The sequence below is a fragment of the Solanum stenotomum genome, chromosome 2, assembly GCF_019186545.1.
Source record: "Solanum stenotomum isolate F172 chromosome 2, ASM1918654v1, whole genome shotgun sequence".
Classification (NCBI taxonomy): Eukaryota; Viridiplantae; Streptophyta; class Magnoliopsida; order Solanales; family Solanaceae; genus Solanum; species Solanum stenotomum.
In genome coordinates, this window is record NC_064283.1 from 2,695,826 (window position 1) to 2,715,293 (window position 19,468).

Genomic DNA, 19,468 nt, shown 5'->3' on the forward strand with positions numbered 1-19,468 from the left:
ATTAAATTATTCACAAAAATTTATAGGAAAAATTGTATGAAATAGCAAACTATTAATTCAAATTAAATGTTATAGTCATAGTTTATTTTATTTGAAATTCGCAGCAAACATCCCATTTTTTTGCCATCTGATTCGGTATACAATTAGTCATTTTATACATTTCGGTATAAAATGTGTTTGTGTTTGTATAAAGAGAGAGAAAAGTGTATATACAAATATAAATACATATATTTTTGTCATATACACTTATAATTCTATAAATACAGATCTTATTATACAAATTACAATGTATAAATGAATTTATACAAAACTGAACAATTTGTATAAAATTGGATGTATCTAGTGAATTATACAAATCAAAAGTTCTATAACAAATATAAAATTTGTTATGGAGCGCAATTATGCAAACTATAGCTATAACATACAAATATGATTTTTGTGTTTGCTATATGTGAAAGTTGCTCAAATTTATATGATGTTTGATTTATAATTTAGAAATTTATATATTTAATATATGTATTAGTTATGAGGAAAACATATGTATTGTTTTATGCAGAATAAAAGTTGAAATAATTAATATCTCCATAAAATAATATATAGATTTATTCATGCATATGACTAAACCTTACACTACTACTATCTCCACAACTCTAACTAGCTATCAAACAACCTTTTAGAGTTCGATTGATAATCGGTTATATAAATAAGTTGTTTCTTAACTACTCCTGCAAAATGGCCTCTTAGAGTTGGTTTGTTTTTTCGGGACTAAATTTGGAAATATAATAAATATCTCCACCAAAAGTATCACTAGTTTTGATATTTTTAGTTGTAATGGTGAAATGATGTTACAGATAACATATCAGGAAATTTAATTTTGTAGTTTTTTTATAAAATTATTCATAACTTTATGTTATGTGTGAAATTTCACTAGGTAAGCTGATGTTGTTGTCAATTTTTATGAGAGATTTTCATTTTAATATATAAGAGATCTGAAAATGACATTTTTTTCTTTAATCTTATAAACCATCATTAAAAAAATTATTTTTCGCGATCATATCATCTAACATAATATGAAATATCGGTTTCTTTTTATTATTATTACTATTACTATAGTGAATATTGTACCAGAGGAAGTTTGTGTGGTCTAACTATAGCGTTTGGCACAATTATAATTTTATGATTAGTAATTTTGGTCTAAACACTAAAATGACATATATGCATTTTTCAAATAATTTTTCGATTTATCTAATTTGAATCAAAGATATATTTTATATTTATTTATATTTCGTTTTTAATCCAACAAATTAAATATTTTTATCTAGCCATAAAATATAAGTATATATTAAATAATCTTGTTATTATTAATTCCAACAGTATGATTAATTATAATTTATATCATTGATATCAGGATAAATTATTCGCCAGCAATATAATCCCTTATCCTTTTCATAAGTTCATAGAGTTTTTCCTCTTTTCATAAATTATCCTCCTTCTAATTTTGTCGTATGTTTTACTAATAGTTTATTGATATATTTATCGTTAGCAAATTATCTTGAATTTATCTTTATAATTAACCAAGCTTCAACATAAAATGAATGATCCCATGTGTTTAAATTCTTTGAGAAAATTAATGCTCAACTTTGCCCCTATATTTTGTATTTAAGTTTACTTTTAGTTTTAGGATAGAACTTCATTACGTGTCAAGGACAAAAATAAGCCTATTTCTTAATGGAGGAATAATTATTTTATTAGAATAAAAGTCAATAGATTGCAAAGTTACTCAACTTCAAAATTTTATTATTTTTTTCCCTTCAATCGATAATTTTATTGTACAAATAATTAAAAATGTTTTTGTTCTTTGCTTTGTGTAAAAGAATGTTAATCAAAGAAACAATGTATTAGTTCTTGAAAGTTTAGTGCACTAATATTATTTACACGGACTAGCCACTTTTCAGCCTTACAGCTAAAATATAGTCATTATAATGTTGAGTTGAAATGGCATATAATAATATAAAAAAAAATATTTGTGAAAAATTTATATTTGTGGTGACTATATTTCAGCTATATGAACTAAAAAGTGATTATTTGTGCATTATTTTGACCTATTTTCTCAGTATTTTATATCACTTTCTCTTATTTCCTAATTTGGGTTTTTTTTAAAAAAAATCTTTGTTGTGTTGCTATTCTTCAAGATTTTTTTCTGGTCACGTATGGACACATCAATTTTCTTTTCTAGAAAAGTTAACACGGAATAATACATAAAAGGGAAAAAAAATGAGTGAATTGCAAATTTGCAACTAACTCCCTAAATTTTGGAGATTAGGTCTAGGGATGGCAATTGGGGCGGGGCAGGGCAGGGCAAGAGAAGCCTTGACCAGCTAATCTCGTTTAGTATTTATTGTATTCCTCACACCAAACGATCCCTAAATAGTTCATATCTTTTAGTAAAAAGAAAAAAATATAATATTTCATATAGTTATTCAATTATGGTTAGTTCTTATGGAAAGTCACTCAGCTATGGTAATTCTCTTGGAAAGTTAGTCAATTTGTTTTATAACTCAAAAAGTCACTTAGTTATAATAGTTTTCTTAGAAAGTCATTCAATTTTTTAATATACCACAAAAATCACTCAACTATTAATATTTCACCTAAAAAATTTCTCAACTTATTTAAATATTTTTTTCATACTTAGAAAGTCACCCGACCTAAAAAAAAAAGAAGAAGAAGGGAGTAATGCCTTTTAATTCAATGAAAATATTGGTTGATAGCATTACCACTCAATAACAAGATATCTATATGAAAGTTGACGTATGAAAGAGTGTCTCATAGCAATGGTAAATTATTTTTGTATAACTAATAGGCCACGAGTTGTAGTCGTGAAATCAACAACTATTGTGTTATGAAATAAGTTGCTTATATTATACTCTTTGAAGTAAAGGAAGACGAAGTTTGGATTTAAATTTTATATTTGTAAATATATGATAAATACTTTATACATTTTTTTTTTTATAAAAAAAACAACATATCAATGTTATAAGTAATTTTGTTCCCGCAAATTGCAAGAATCCAAGAATACTATCAACGGATCTCGTAAGATTTTCAAGAAATTCTTTGATTTCTTCCTGAAACATGATTAAACTAAGTGAATAATATAAATGTTGTATTGCTAAGAATTAGAGTGCCTTTATAAATAGAAGAAATGAATTATTTATATGTTATTTATCTAACATTCTCATGATTGTGAGAATGTAATAATCTCATGATTGTCTAATACCCCAAACGCATAATAAAATAGTGCTACATTTTTACCATATACCTCACACCTCCACCTAAAATTATATTAGCAGATAGTAGAATTTTTTTTTCTCTAAGACGATCTAAAAAATAAATGTTCAATTAAATTGTCTTTTTTTTAATGATCTGCTAATATAATTTTAGGTGAAACCCTAAGGAGTCGTTTGGTGTGAGGTATACGGTAAAAATATAGCACTATTTTATTATGTATTTGGTTAAAGGTATTAGACAATCATGAAAATGTAAGATAAATAACATATAAATAATTCATTTCTTCTATTTATAAAGGCGCTCTGATTCTTAGTAATACAACATTTATATTATTCACTTAGGTCATTCTTTTTCAAATAAACTCAAAAGATAAATAGGTTATTCTTTTTTTAACAAGAGAAAGTATATTTTTTTAAAACAAGTAAATTTGTTTAGGCTTTCAAAGAGCATTAATCATAGGAATAAAATGGAAAAAAATTAATTAATCATATCTTGATTTATTTTGTGGACAAGTAAAATTGAAATATATGATCTTATTTAGAAAAAGTTTTAACTAATCATATCTTGATTTAATAAGTGGACTGATAATTTGGAACATGTGATCTTAGTTTGGAAAAAGTTTTAATTAATCATATCTTGATTTAATTAAATGGACAAGTTAGTTGAAATATTAAATTGTTCAATTAATATAGGATGGAGAAAATATTATTTTAAGTGCTAAAAAGGAAAAAAAATTAAAGAATCATTTATGGAAACAACACTTCATCACCCCTATAAAGTCATTCCATTTCAACAACATTTATACATCTTGCATTAGTATTTTTTTAAGCTTACTTTTTGGAAAAAAGAAAAAAAGAAAAAAAAATGAGATCTATGAATATTATTGATTCATGGGGTCAAGCTTGTTTAGTTATCAATCAATCTTTACCCTATAAATCCTTCAATGGAATGATGAAAATCAATCTGAAAAATCGAAGAATTTTGAAACAAACTTTACCCTGTAGACCATTTTCATCTGTAACTGTTTCTGCTACCACTAGAGAAGATGAGAAAGATGTTAAGGAAGAAGAAGGAGCAAAAATGGAGAATGAATTCAATTTCAAGGTTTACGTAGTTGAAAAGGCGATTTCAGTAAATAAAGCTTTGGATGAGGCTATAATGGTAAAAGACCCACCTATGATCCATGAAGCAATGCGTTATTCGCTTCTCGCCGGCGGGAAGAGAGTCCGGCCGATGCTCTGTCTCGCCGCCTGTGACCTTGTTGGGGGAAACCAGGGGAATGCTATGGCGGCTGCTTGTGCTGTTGAGATGATACATACTATGTCTCTCATTCATGATGATTTGCCCTGTATGGATGACGACGATCTCCGCCGTGGGAAGCCGACGAATCATAAAGTATACGGTGAGGATGTGGCGGTCCTCGCCGGAGATGCGCTCCTTGCTTTCGCATTCGAGTACCTCGCTACCGCTACAATCGGAGTTTCTCCGTCGAGGATCCTCGTTGCTGTCGCCGAATTGGCGAAATCTGTTGGAACGGAAGGGTTAGTAGCTGGACAAGTAGCGGATTTAGCTTGTACTGGTAACCCTAATGTGGGATTAGAAATGCTTGAATTCATTCACATACACAAAACGGCGGCGTTGCTGGAAGCTTCCGTTGTAATCGGAGCAATCCTCGGCGGCGGAGCAGATGAAGAAGTGGACAAGTTAAGGAGATTTGCCCGATGCATCGGTTTATTGTTTCAGGTAGTTGATGATATCCTTGACATGACAAAGTCGTCGGAGGAGCTCGGAAAAACCGCCGGAAAAGATTTGGCGGTGGATAAAACGACGTATCCGAAGCTGCTGGGATTGGAAAAGGCTAAGGAATTTGCGGCGGAGCTCAACGGCGAAGCTAAACAACAGCTGGCGGCGTTTGATTCACACAAAGCTGCTCCATTGATTGCTTTAGCAGATTACATTGCTTATCGTCAAAATTAGGATTTTTTTTCTGGAAATTTTTTAGATTTATGAAGTAATTGAATAAATGTAGTTCTTCATCTTGTGATTTGAATCTTGATTTATCAAATGAAAATGAAGGTGATTTATTATATTATTAATAAATAAAGTCGATTTTGAGTCATGAAATTGGTTACTAATATTTATGTTGAAGTATGTTTACATTACATTCATTCACTTATTAGTAATACTTTAGTTATTGTATTTTTTACTTTAAACGTGAAGATGTTTTGGGCAACATGTATTAGTTAGGAAGGAACATGTTGCTCATTTATAAGTAGCAATTGAACGACTTTTGAGTTTGGTTCTTCTCTAAACTCAACTTGAACGTGAAATGCTTTGGGCAACAGAGTAGACTACTTTTTTTTAATTATATAACTAGTGAATTTGACCGCACTGTGCGCGGTTTTGAAATATTTTATATAAATTTTATTCAAATATTTTAAATAGAATTTACGCACAAATCGATCTTTCAATTCAATTATTTTTTTAAAAGATCTTTAATTTATATATTCTTCTATGATTTTTTATCACTTAAAAGTTTTTAATCTTCTATAAATACTCGTGTAGTGTACTTATAAGTGAAGAAAGAAATAATTATTTTTCTTAATAGGAGTAAAGAAAGAAAAGAATTTCAAGAAATTTTGTATATGTTTTGTGCATATATATATAATCTTTTTGAAACTTATTTTCTTAAAGAAAAAGAACTATAAATACATATACAAATATATTTATATATATATAAAAAAAAAAGAACCACAAAGTGCATTGTCCATATCGATTTTCCGAACATTGAGACTAAATGAATCATAAGAAATTTGGAGAAAAACATCATTATACTATTTTTTAAATAAACCAAAAAATATTATAAATTATTTTACTAAAATTTTATAAGTATTTAATTTGACAATCTTTATATGTATTTGGAGCTTATGTTCTTTAGGGTGCTTGCCACTTCATCCTCTCTCTCTCTTTGTAATTGATTTATCATATATATGCTCATGTTCCTTTTAATGTAGTACTAGATATAGGACCCCGTGCCAGCACGGAGCCCAATATATATTATTTTTTTATTTTAATTTATGTCATATTATGGAATTTGAGAAATTATTGAAATTTTTATATGATTTTAAAAATATTTTAAATTTTTAGGTATTGTGATTTGTAGTATTTTTTTTAATATAATTTTGAAAATAATATTTATTACTCTGTTTGTTCTAATTTATGTGGCACACACAGAATTTCAAATATTAACCATTTTTTATATGTCTCTTTAATATATTAAGTTGTTAATTATTGTATTTTATAGTACATTTTGAACCTAATTTTTTAATAATATATGTTATTTACCATGTCCCAATTTATGTGGCATTAATTGATAGATTTGTTGTCAAGAGATTTATTTTGTTAATTATTGTAATTTATAGTTTTTTTTTCCGTCAATTTCAAACAATATATGTTGTTAATTGATAGAATACTTTTAATGTAATTTTTTTTAAAAAAATATGTGTGACTCTCCATGTCCCAATTTATGTGGCACATGTAAAGTTTTGACAATTAACCAAAATTTTAATACATTTAAAAAAATATTTTTAAGTCGTTAAATTTTAAGTAATTTAAATTGTTGTATTATTTATTACAATTTATAATACTTTTAAAGCAGTCTAAATATTGTACTATTTATTATGATTTATAACACTTTTTTTTTAATTTATGTCATTTATGGAATTTGAGAAGTTATTGAAATTTTTATATGATTTTAAAAATATTTTAAATTGTTAGCTATTGTGATTTGTAATACTTTTTTTTAACATAATTTTGAAAATAATATTTATTACTCTATTTGTTCTAATTTATGTGGCAGATGCATAATTTCAAATATTAATTTTTTTTTATATGTCTCTTTAATATATTAAGTTGTTAATTATTGTATTTTATAGTACATTTTGAACCTAATTTTTTAATAATATATGTTATTTGCCATGTCCCAATTAATGTGGCATTAATTGATAGATTTATTGGAGTCGAGAGATTTATTTTGTTAATTATTGTAATTTATAGTTTCTTTTTCGTCAATTTCAAACAATATATGTTTATTATATAATCCATTTTATGTGGTACCAATAGAATTTAGAGAGTCAATTAAATTTTTTATATGAGTTTTAAATAATTAAGTTGTTAATTATTGTAATGTATAGTATTACTTATATTATTTTTAAATATATTTAAATATTATATATTAGGTTTTTTATCCTAATCTATATGGCATTGATATAATTTAAAGTGTAAAATAATTGTTAATTATTGTAATAGATAATATTTTGTTTATTTAAGTCTTTTATAGTATAGTAATTAATATATAATATGTAGTATTTTTAAGTGTTATATTATGGAATTTGAGAAGTAATTGAAATTTTTATATGATTTTAAAAATATTTTAAATTTTTAGCTATTGTGAGTTGTAATACTTTTTTTTTTACATAATTTTGAAAATAATATTTATTACTCTGTTTGTTCTAATTTATGTGGCACAGGCAGAACCATTTTTTATATGTCTCTTTAATATATTAAGTTCTTAATTATTGTATTTTATAGTACATTTTGAACATAATTTTTTAATAATATATGTTATTTGCCATGTCCCAATTTATGTGGCATTAATTGATAGATTTGTTGGAGTCGAGAGATTTATTTTGTTAATTATTGTAATTTATAGTTTCTTTTTCGTCAATTTCAAACAATATATGCTGTTAATTGATAGAATACTTTTAATGTAATTTTTAAAAAAATATATGTGTGACTGTCCGTTGTCCCAATTTATGTGGCACATGTAAAGTTTTGACAATTAACCAAAATTTTAATACATTTTAAAAAAAAATTTAAGTCGTTAAATTTTAAGTAATTTAAATTGTTGTATTATTTATTACAATTTATAATACTTTTAAAGTAGTTTAAATATTGTACTATTTATTATGATTTATAACACTTTTTTTAAAAAATTTATGTCATATTATGGAATTTGAGAAGTTATTGAAATTTTTATATGATTTAAAAAATATTTTAAATTGCTAGCTATTGTGATTTGTAATACTTTTTTTTAACATAATTTTGAAAATAATATTTATTACTCTCTTTGTTCTAATTTATGTGGCAGATGCAAAATTTCAAATATTAACCCTTTTTTATATGTCTCTTTAATAGATTAAGTTGTTAATTATTGTATTTTATAGTACATTTTGAACCTAATTTTTTAATAATATATGTTATTTGCCATGTCCCAATTTATGTGGCATTAATTGATAGATTTATTGGAGTCGAGAGATTTATTTTGTTAATTATTGTAATTTATAGTTTCTTTTTCGTCAATTTCAAACAATATATGTTGTTAATTGATAGATTTTTTGGAGTGGACTATTTTTTTTATTAATTATTGTAATTTATTGTTTCTTTTTCGTCAATTTCAAACAATATATGTTTATTATATAATCCATTTTGTGTGGTACCAATAGAATTTAGAGAGTCAATTAAATTTTTTATATAAGTTTTAAATAATTAAGTTGTTAATTATTGTAATGTATAGTATTACTTATATTATTTTTAAATATATTTAAATATTATATGTTAGGTTTTTTATCCTAATTTATATGGCATTGATAGAATTTAAAGTGTCAAATAATTGTTAATTATTCTAATAGATAATATGGAGTATTTAAGTCATTTATAGTATAGTAATTAATATATAATATGTAGTATTTAAGTGGAAGGTGGTGGGGTCCACTTATATAGTTTGATAAATATATTGGATATTAGTAGTGATTTATAGTATAGTAATTAAAAATATATAATATGTAATATTTAAGTAGAAGGTGGTGGGGCCCACTTATATATTTTATAAATATATTGGACATTAGTAGTGATCTTATTGGACCATTGATAGTCATTCCTAGACTCTTCTATAATATAGTAATTTATTGTTACTCATGTTTGATTGATCATTGTTAGGTGCAATAAAAAAAAATTGCAAAATATGTATGAATTTCAACTTCACCTCAATGATTATTTGTAATAAAAAAGTTAAGTTTTGCCTCTATTTTTAAATAAACATAAAAATAGCTTCCAAAATTACAGTGTCAATTAAGAAGTAGAAAAATGTTTATGAATTTGTAGAGTATATACATTCTCCATTTAATTTTGTTTCTTATATTTTATTTTTCGAGAGTTCAATTTTATGAACTTTCACCTATATTTAATATGTATTTTTTTATTATATTAATATGAGAAACATTGAATCTTATAGTATTTTTCATACAAATTTCAAAATATTTAAATTTTAATTTTAAAATAGTGAATTAATCTAATTCAATTCAGCGTAAAAAATAATTAAATTAACCATAAAAAAGTAAAATATAATAAGTAAAGTGAACGGAAGTAGTAATTACTTTAGAATTCAACATTGAGGTAGATATTATAGGTCGAATATATGAGACTCCTTGATGTAGATGATATAACACAAAATATCAAAATTTATCAAATGTTGAGTAAGAAATATTAATAAAGAGATATATCAATTATTTAGTAATTAAAACAATATATGAGATTCCTTGATGTAGATGAATAGCACAATATATCAAGATTTATCAAATGTTGAGTAAGAATTAATAAAGAGATTCTAAAGTAGTTCTCAACCAAAACAATACATACCTTAATTTGACCGTAAAAATGAATCCATTTAAATATCCTAAAAAAATATAACACATACAAATAAATTTTATCAAAATAGAATATCTAATAACACGTAAATTTCTCAAGAGAAATTATGAAGATGCAAATTAAAAATAAAATACTGTAAATCTGCGAAGTAAAAAATTCGATATTATTCTTTTGAGTTCTCTATTTGATAACACATAATCCTACCTCAATTTAGTATAAAATAATATTAAAAAATTATAAAGAATATATTTAAACAACTTACCATACATGTCACGCAATTTTTGACTTTTTGTGTGTAAAATTAGACCTTTTAGCCTTTAGGCATAAACCCAACAACAATAAGGAATATGAAAGAACATAAAGAAACATAGACATTGAATGTATTAATTGCTCAATTTAATTAGATTACAATTATTGTTCAATGTTCACTCATGAATGGAAAAAAGAGCAAAACGGATGTAAAGGGTAAAATGTATTAATTATTTGGTTTAATTAGAAATAAAAAGATTCATTAAATTAATGATAATGACATTTGAGCTTTAAATTAATGTAATTAAGATATAATTTGTAGGTTTTTAAATAAATTATATAAATGTAAAAAATTAAGAAAAATGTCAAAAAAAAAAGAGAAAAAAGATATATGTCATTCTTGGCTTTAGAAGCATGCCACATCACCTCTCCTACATCTAGCTTTATTATATATATAGCTTGTGTTTGGATATTGCATAACCAATTAAGATTGTTTTGTGTTTTAGTAGAATCAATTGAAGTTTATATTGGGAAATGTTTGTGTTTTCTACGTTACTTCCTTTGTTGTAAGTTATTTGTGTTTTACTAGAATTAGCTAACGTTTATAGTGGGAAATGTTTGTGTTTTCTACGTTACCTAATTCTTTTGTTCTAATTATTTGTTATGCGTTTCTTTTTCATCTATTTAAAAAAAAAGTTTTTTTCCTGTTTTAGCAACACTTTATTGATGTTCATATTGAAGTATTGTTTACGTTACATCAGAGGCGGCTCAACGTAATTGGGGGCCTAAAGCGAAATTTCAATTTGCGGCCTAAAATATAAATACACTTCATATGCGTATTTATTAAAAAAAAAAAAAATACACTATTAAGATGAAAATTATTAGTACTTAATATTGTTTTTTGAGTTACTAGTTTTAGGTAAGATTTTATCAACTCAACATTGAAAAACATCCTTTAAGTGAGACAATTATTATATGTATTGTTAACATAATGATATAAGTAATAAGTTGATAAATATTAAATAAAGATAAGAGTTAGAAGTTTAGAATCATAGAATTTGACTCAAAAAGTTGATGACTTGGTATACCTCATTTTAATATGCTTAGAGTAATGCTTGAAACTAAAATTTAAAAAGAAATAAAAAAGAATTTGTAATTTACTTTGTTCAACACTTTTCACTGTTAATTCTTATTTTTAACAAAGTACAAAAGATGTTAAAGTGGATAAAATAATTTATTTTTAAAAAAAATTATACTTTTTATCATAAATAATTACTTTTTCTATAAAAAATTTAACACGTAATTTATTCTTGACAAAAATTTGGGGCCCCCGGAATTTGGGGGCCTAAGGCAAAGGCCTTATTTTTGAAAGCATAGAGCCGGCCCTGCGTTACATTCATACACGTATTAGTAATGCATGATTTAATTACTTATATATTAGTTATTTTTTTTTGTTTACCTTGAACGTGAAGATACTTAGGCAACACGTACGTATTAGTTAGAAAGGAACATGTTGCTCCTTCCTTATTTCTTCCTAACTAGCAATTGAACAACTTCTGAATTTGATTGTTCTCTAAACTTAGTATAAATATGAAATGCTTTGGACAACAAATAAAACTATCTTTTTATAATTGTGTTTGGATACAGCTTAAATCAATCAAGATTGTTTAGTATTTTATTAGAATTAGTTGAAGTCTATATTGGAAAATGTTACTCCGTATTTTCTACATTACTTCCTTTGTTTTAAATTTTGTTTATCTTATATTCTTTTTTTTTTAAAGTTTTTTTTTTTTTTTTAACTTTAGCAACTCTTTATTTTCAACTACGATAACCACGTGAGGATAAAGGTGATTAGATGCGTGTTGTATTCAATTTTGGTTCCTCGTAGAAAATGAAACACCACCATTGGTTGTATGTACAAAACAAGTAAAAAACTTATTTGGAATGGAATCTGAATCACATGCAATATCAATAACAATGAGGATGTGGTGGGTTGAATGACATTAGTGGAGCCACATGAATGGATAAGATCCTTCCACTTGGCTTTTTTAAATGAGATTATTTCTTTATATTTTGATATTTTTTAGGAAAAATTTTCGTTTTATCGAATTCTTTCACTTTTAACTATCATATCGATTTTGAGCTAGTGATAACCAAAAAAAAAAAAAGAGTACAAAAGATATTTTTGAACTATGCGCAGATTATTAGTTTCATCATCAAATTATTGATAGACTCAAAAATATTTTTTTACTTGACTAATTAAACTCTGATCTGCCATATAACATAGAAAATGGTCTCAAACCCTTTAGGAGCATGATGCTCTTAATAAAAAGCCAAGGAAAGTGTTGAAAATCACTCCTAAACTTGACGAGAATTTAGAAATGTATTTCACTCATATTACAAGATCGGCGTGTATTTAAAGTAAGTTAGTCAAGTAAATAGGTGTTCTTAAGGTTGTTAATAGTTCGAGGATGAAACTAATAATTCGAGCCGATCTTAGGAGCGTTTTCAATACTCTGAAAAAAATTATGTTAAAAAGTGTTTACCCCTTAAATGAATTTAACATAGTGCGAATTTGAATTGGTAGAAACTTTATGAAAATATCGAACCTCGAATGTTAAACATAAGAAGAATAAAATGTAGTGAAAATTGGATGAAATAGCAAACTATGAATTCAAATTAAATGCTATAGCCATAGTTTCTTTTTTGTAACTCGCAGCAAATATTCCATTTTTTTGCCATCCCATTTATATACTGAAATATACAAATGCAGTATACAAATGGAGTCAAATACATCTTTTTTTATGTATACTGAAATATACACAATATGACTTTTATGTTTGCTAAACCTAAAATTTACTCTAAAATATATGCTTTAAAAAAAAATAACGCCGCTGCCGGGGATCGAACCCGGGTCACCCGCGTGACAGGCGGGAATACTTACCACTATACTACAACGACCTGGTTGTTATATTTGTCCAGCTATATATATTTGTCCTACTTTTAAGGAAACAACTCATTATTTTCAAGCATTTTTACCAACTTACTTTAATCAAAGAACAGTTAATTATAACTAAACAAGGGTAATTTTGAAAGAATTAAGATCAATTCTTTCTTGAAATTCTAAAATACCATTCATTTTAAAATAAAATGAAAAAAGCTAAAACGACAGTTAGGTATTTTTAACCGGATGAAGTGTATGAAATTGTACGAGTGTTATCTTATCTGAAATCCAAACGACATAACGAATATGACACAAACTTTTCCCATCAAATGGATAGATTTTTTTTGGTCCCAAAGTATGATGTATCCTCGCAAGAAGCTGCTAAAGTCAGACAGACACATAAATACAAACTTAGGAATGACAATTGGCAGGCCCAGGGGAGGATTTAGCCAATAACTTTTGCACGGATCTTATACTTCAATTGAAAAAATCCATTAGATATATAAGAAATACGACATGAGAATCCATTAAAAGAGTGTTATTGGTTCAGTGACACAGAAAATGAACCTTTTAAGTGCAAACTTGTGAAATCTGAATAATTGAATCTAATCTCTTCAGGTGCTTAAAACTCGCGTGTGTAAAACACCTTAAAAATCTTCATTCTTATACTTAAAATGATTTTGCCAGTGTAAGCAAATTTCTTCACATCTAACAATCGAAGATATATTTTTATACATAAATGTATAACAACATTTTGAGAGAATTTGAGTTTCTAGTCCAAAATACTGTGGTGAATGTTGTTGCCTGACTTTGAAATAGTGAGATAAAGCATAAATGATTCAACATTGCAGTAAGTGACACCAGAGTCCTGACCTTTCCAGTAGTTGGTTCAAAGTCATTAACAATCACATCGACAATGAGATTTAAACTTTGTCCCAAGTCCCTCCTGAACAGAGATAAAACATGGATCAAAGGAAATCAGAAAGACGCACAATACATTAATCAATCAACAGAATATATATATAATACATAATTGGGCACAATTCTGCAGAAATAATCAAGGGATCAATCAAGTCGCACAGTGTTCCATTTCATGACATATGATGCCCAAACCCCAAGATATGATACAGAGATGTCCAAGGCTAATAGTGGTGGAGGTTCTATCATGCTTTCCCAAAAATTTAATTTCCACACACTACCAACCAAAATGCATGTCTTATTCAATAATGAGATATACAGAAACTATGACAATTGCATTCCAAATGGGTATTGAGTTACTTGCACAATATTGGGTTACAATCTTTGTGACGCCCAATGATGCATTTTGAGTTTTAAACCACGACTAATCTGAAAAGATTTTAAAAGTGAGAAGATTCACATATCTTAAACACTAGTGTGCACTTAAACGGTCTTCGAACTGCAATTTGTGAACCTTTTTTTAAATAAGTGTGGTGTCCAGGCCTGCTTGCACGTAGCTAGACTAATTCCAAAGGATACCACTCACCTCCCACCAGTGATACGTACATGGTAACTCTGTCCAAGGCAAGGACTGATGGGAAGAAATCACCTAGTGTTTTTGACTCTGTTAGAATTTGAACATGAGACCTCATGGTTCTCAAACCTACTTCCTTGACCACTAGGCCACACCCTTTGGTGCACTGCAACTTGTGAACTAGAGCATGAAAAACTTCGAACAACTTCAGTTTTTCAAAGATTAAAAAAAAAATAGATTTAGGTTTCAACTTTTTAAAATTAGAGGAACTTAGCAACTCTGGTTACTATTACAGAGGTTCAGCCATGAACCAGTTTTTGCTCTCAATCAACAAAACTTCTTTTTACAGTAGAAATTGAAACAAAAACAGAGATTCCTAGGTTACCAAGAAGCATTCAAGGGACTCAAAAAGTTGTTGACTTGAAAATATGTACTCCATCTTTCGTAGAGTTTCATCATAGTGGTTGCAACCAGACCTCTGCAATTTTGGGGTATCAAACAATTATACTTGGGAAAAAGATTGTTTCTAGAGAAGAAAGTTCAAATGAAATTATACCAGACAAAAGTCATTTGTACTTCTTTTAGCATGCCTAAACTGCCATACTAAAGGCAAAGAGACATTCAGGAAGTGGATACCACACCCCAACCCAGAAACACAAAGAAGGAAAAAATATCAAAAACCATCACATTCAAAAGTAAAGAGAAAAAACATTCATAGGCTGAATTTAAATAATAAGCCAATCCACGCACCAAAATGTCAAATGATATTGCAAGCCACCAGGAACTTCCTTGAAGTCTATACTCTCTGCCTGCAAGCAATCACAATGGTAAGACCCGCTCACTGTGATGGTCCATCCGCATAGCTTATGAACCATACATAAGGAAATAACACATGAAGCTTCATCTAACAAAAACACTATTACGGAGAAAAGTGATTTGGCAAAATGATAGAAGTACAACAATCACATCTCTTAATCTTTTGCTGATATTTAAACAGGAAGGATAAAACCACATACAAAGGGAAATCGTCAGGACGCCATGTCGTTTGGACTGAAACTTCCCAGTAAGAGGCGTTTTTATCAGGATACATCAATTTTCTGTTGTCTTACTAACAAAATATCTCGAATCCTGAAAATGAAGAGGTTCATTCCCCCAAGAAGTCCAGCCAGCTATCATTTCTCTAGCGAATAGTTCAACGCAACGAGCAGGCATAGACCCCGGCACATAATCTAGCAGCAGCTCTAATCCATGTGGATAAGAGAAAAATTATAAGACAACAATTCTTACGGTAAATAGTAGAAAATATCAATAATGTGTCATCCCTAGCCCTGCCCTCTATCCCAACCCAGAAAAGTAAAGACCAACTGAAAAGGGGGAAAAAGGGAAAACGACATTATTCGAAGGGGGCAAAATAAAAGGAGGACCAGAAGGGGTTGCAGCTTTGATATATTACAGGTTACCTCCAATGGGGGGTTTCCTTGAATAATCACCAGGAACACTAATGAACACTCGATTATCTGGTATAGGATTCAATCTTGTTGAATTCCCAGAATGTGTATCCTGCAAAGACATGTCAAAGTGAAGAAAAGAGTAAGCTTTAACAAAGGCAACTTCAAGACATGGGGCAAGCTAACCTTTCCGTCACAGTAACCTAGGAGAAGACATTCATATGGTCGGTGATGAAAGAGATCCAATTCACCAGTCAACATTCCATTGGCCTTGACCTGTAACAAAAATCAACATAGATACCTAAGCGCATACTTTTAAGACAATATACACTATTCATCAGTGTTTTTGAAATTCCTCATCCCTCTCCCTACCCCTCTCCTCTCTCAGATAGAAGGTAGCTTAAAGATAACCTCAGAGTTGTGGACAAACATGATACCTTCAACCAGTAAAAGCTAGCAGCATATGTTACTCCCCATTTGGGAAATAAATCATTTTCCACAAAATCTCGCAACTTCTCCCTGTTGGTAACCCACAACGCAACAAGTGCTCCAGAGGTATGACAAAGTTGCTTGACGGGGAGAGATAAGAAGTATTGGCTTGGCAAAGTTGGGTACCTGCAACCACATGTAGTTGCATATTGAATAGAACTATAGAAATCTACAACACAGACCTTCAAGCCTAATAGTCAGACAAATATTGACCCAATCTAATCAATCAGAGGAAATCACTTACAATATATTTGTTCAACTTCCCTCCTAAGTCCATCTACTGCCTACCCCACCCCCAAAATTCAAAGAGAAACGTTTCCCTGTACTCTGTAGGGTGTACAGGGCATGAATTGTTCCTCAACTGACAGTCTTTGGAAAAAAAAAAAAAAAACTTTGCAGAAGTGGAACCCCAAAAAATAAATGCTAGGCAAGGCTAGATAAAAATCTAGAAACAAGAGAGACAAATCAGAGATAGGATTAACACACACCTCACTTTCTGACGAGCACTGCCATTTTCCCAAGGGGGGTCTATAACTATGAGATTGAAGCCACAATCAGAACCAGCTGAAAAAGAAAACACCAAATCAGAGTTTAAGCAGATGGCTCCCATATTCTAACTTATGCACGAACCATGAAACTACGTAATAAGTTTGGCAGGAAATGAGGATTTCTGCCTTTAAAATGGATACTTCCCAAGACATTGCAGATCCAATGGAATTTAATAAGCATTTTCTCTGGACAGCAGATCCCCACTCAAACACAGAGACAAAAGGATCATAGCTCATTACCTGGGATTAAGCTGTCAATCTGCTGCATATCAGACTTCATGACACAAGACCAATAAAATGCAAAAGTCAGATTTGAAATCCCATGCAGATAAATTAGATTTAAAGAAACCATAACCAGAAAAAGAAAAGAACAGATAGCTGTTAGTAAACCCAAATGATTCTGGTCTCTGGATTTCAAATTTCATGAGAGAAAATAAAAGAGCCTTTCACAGAAACGAAAATATCAAATTTCATTTGCATGAACCAACAATATAAAGTAAATAATGAAACAACTACAGAAGCATCTGCTTTGTATCATACCATATAAAAACAACTCCTTTTGGGAATAATATACTTGTGATTAAAAAGCTCAGCCTCTATATCATAGCTTCCCTCATTGGCAACAAGATTATTAAATACAGGGGTCACTTTTTGCTCAATACTCTGAGCAAGCGGTGAACCTGAAAACCACACAGAAGACAGTTAGAAAACATAACCAGCCCAGGACTATGAGAAATAAGCTAACAATTTACTGAGATTTTATCGAAATGGATAAAAAGTAAGCCTTGGCACAACAGTGAGTTGTTCCTTGATGACCAGTAGGTCACGGACTCAAAGTGCGGCAACAGTCTCTTTTGCAGACATGCAAGGGGAAAACTGCATACAGTATTCCCGCTCTCACTATCCCCACAGTGGTCAGAGAGCATTCGGGCATGAGCTGAACGCCTAAGTTTCTTTTTTTTTTTTTAACTGAAATGAACTGTAAGTTTCTTGTAAAGTAAAGCAAACCTCCATTTTGCAAAGTTTTATCATCTTGCTGATAATTGAGAACAATCTCACACAAAGGAGCTTGCCAAACACCTCCGAGCTCCATAAAGGAAAGTTCACTACTTTCCTGCGATAAATCCTTACATTCCCCCACAGAACATCCATCATTCCTCAAATTTCTCAAAACTTTCAAAAGATCAGTAGCTTCGAGCAGAGCTTCATGCGCTTTCAACAAGAATGGTTTCACCTCCTTCAATCCAATTAAATGTCACACTTAATGCACAGAAAATAATATGCTCTAAATTGAATACAGCAGGTAAACTTTTCTGAAAATGAAACTGTTATTCCTTGACCAGGGAGTAATGTGAGCTGTGTTTTCAGTAGTTTTCCTCCTCACCATTAACTAGAAACTTTTACATGTCAAATTTAAGAGTTAATTTGTCAAAAACACACTTGAATTATCACATTTTTGCGAGCTATCAGCTATTCACTTTTTCTACCTAAGTAACATCAACTATTTATCAAAACACACCTTAGCTAGCAATTGTTCCCTTTTTCTACCTGCAATATCACCATCCTTCGTGTAGGAAAAGGAACAACTTATATTTGAGGTTATTTCGATAAACATTAGGTGATATTTTAAATAGAAAACTCACACGCATGATAGTTCATATATGAAACTTGAAAAAACATGAAATTTAATGGTACTTGGTGACGACGATCGGCGATTTGTTCGCGCTCGTTGAGAGATTGAATCTTCTTCTTCCTCTTACGTTTTCCTTTTCTAGAATCTTCGGAAGCTTTTGGAGATTGTGCTGAGTTCAAGGAATCGAAGAAGCGAGAGTAATACGTAGAAGGCGAAACCCTAAACCGGGTATAAGAACGGTTGAGGATTCGAACCGGGTCGATGAAGAAGGCATTTGAGTTCAGCTCAGAAACTCCTGATTCCATCAACTGATTCTCTTCCATCTTCAGAATTGGGGAATTGTTCTGCTTTCCGGTTCATCGGACAAATATCGGCGGGAAGGGGGAAATGGAAAAGTTTGTTTATTTGCATTTTGGTACCCATATTTTCTTAGATGTACGTTAAAGTCCTTAAAAATGTTTTCTTTTCACCTCCCGACCCTACTTCTTGTTTATTTATTTTCTTCCATTAATTAATACTAATACTAATAGAAGATCAATACAAAATTGAAAATTAGATATGAATATGAATTACATCCTAGTTTTTTTTTTTTTTAGAGATTTTTTGTTTTTTCATATAAGAGAGATTTATCAATTTTCTCGATAAATAATAAAAGAGAGAGACTAAATTTGATTT

General features: G+C 29.1%; 3 protein-coding genes and 1 non-coding gene across 5 annotated transcripts in view; 2 read left to right on the forward strand and 2 right to left on the reverse strand.

Annotated features, from left to right (window-relative positions):
- Positions 1-19,468, forward strand: part of LOC125854789 (zinc finger protein GAI-ASSOCIATED FACTOR 1-like) — a 197,843-nt gene that overhangs the window by 173,382 nt on the left and 4,993 nt on the right. The gene's annotated exons all lie outside the window — the stretch shown is intronic.
- On the forward strand, positions 4,108-5,411 carry LOC125854799 (geranylgeranyl pyrophosphate synthase, chloroplastic-like). Its single transcript, XM_049534382.1, has one exon. It carries the CDS (start codon positions 4,150-4,152, stop codon positions 5,260-5,262), a length of 1,113 nt encoding a protein of 370 aa, XP_049390339.1. The 5' UTR covers positions 4,108-4,149; the 3' UTR covers positions 5,263-5,411.
- TRNAD-GUC (transfer RNA aspartic acid (anticodon GUC)) lies at positions 13,129-13,200 on the reverse strand. The gene has a single exon. It is a non-coding gene; the product is annotated as a tRNA-Asp (tRNA).
- LOC125854795 (methyltransferase-like protein 2) lies at positions 13,738-19,273 on the reverse strand. 2 transcript variants are annotated; one of them, XM_049534378.1, is made up of 12 exons: positions 18,856-19,170; positions 18,169-18,397; positions 17,701-17,840; positions 17,401-17,434; positions 17,101-17,176; positions 16,561-16,738; positions 16,310-16,399; positions 16,136-16,235; positions 15,692-15,916; positions 15,426-15,484; positions 15,061-15,153; positions 13,738-14,129 (listed from the first exon to the last, which is right to left on the reverse strand). In XM_049534378.1, exons 1-9 carry the CDS (start codon positions 19,114-19,116, stop codon positions 15,765-15,767), a joined length of 1,260 nt encoding a protein of 419 aa, XP_049390335.1. In that variant the 5' UTR covers positions 19,117-19,170; the 3' UTR covers positions 13,738-14,129; positions 15,061-15,153; positions 15,426-15,484; positions 15,692-15,764. The 2 variants fall into 2 exon arrangements, with proteins under 2 accessions (XP_049390335.1, XP_049390334.1); XM_049534377.1 differs by lacking the exon at positions 15,061-15,153 and having other exon boundaries at positions 13,746-14,129; positions 18,856-19,273.

Coding starts and splice junctions, on each gene's coding strand:
- LOC125854795 (XM_049534378.1), bottom strand. CDS start 19,116: ATGGAAGAGAATCAGTTGATGGAATCAGGAGTTTCTGAGCTGAACTCA. Junction 17,435..17,700: donor AAAGGAGTTGTTTTTATATG/GTATGATACAAA, acceptor TGTGTCATGAAG/TCTGATATGCAGCAGATTGA. Junction 17,177..17,400: donor GATTGACAGCTTAATCCCAG/GTAATGAGCTAT, acceptor TTTCTTTTTCAG/CTGGTTCTGATTGTGGCTTC.
- LOC125854799 (XM_049534382.1), top strand. CDS start 4,150: ATGAGATCTATGAATATTATTGATTCATGGGGTCAAGCTTGTTTAGTT.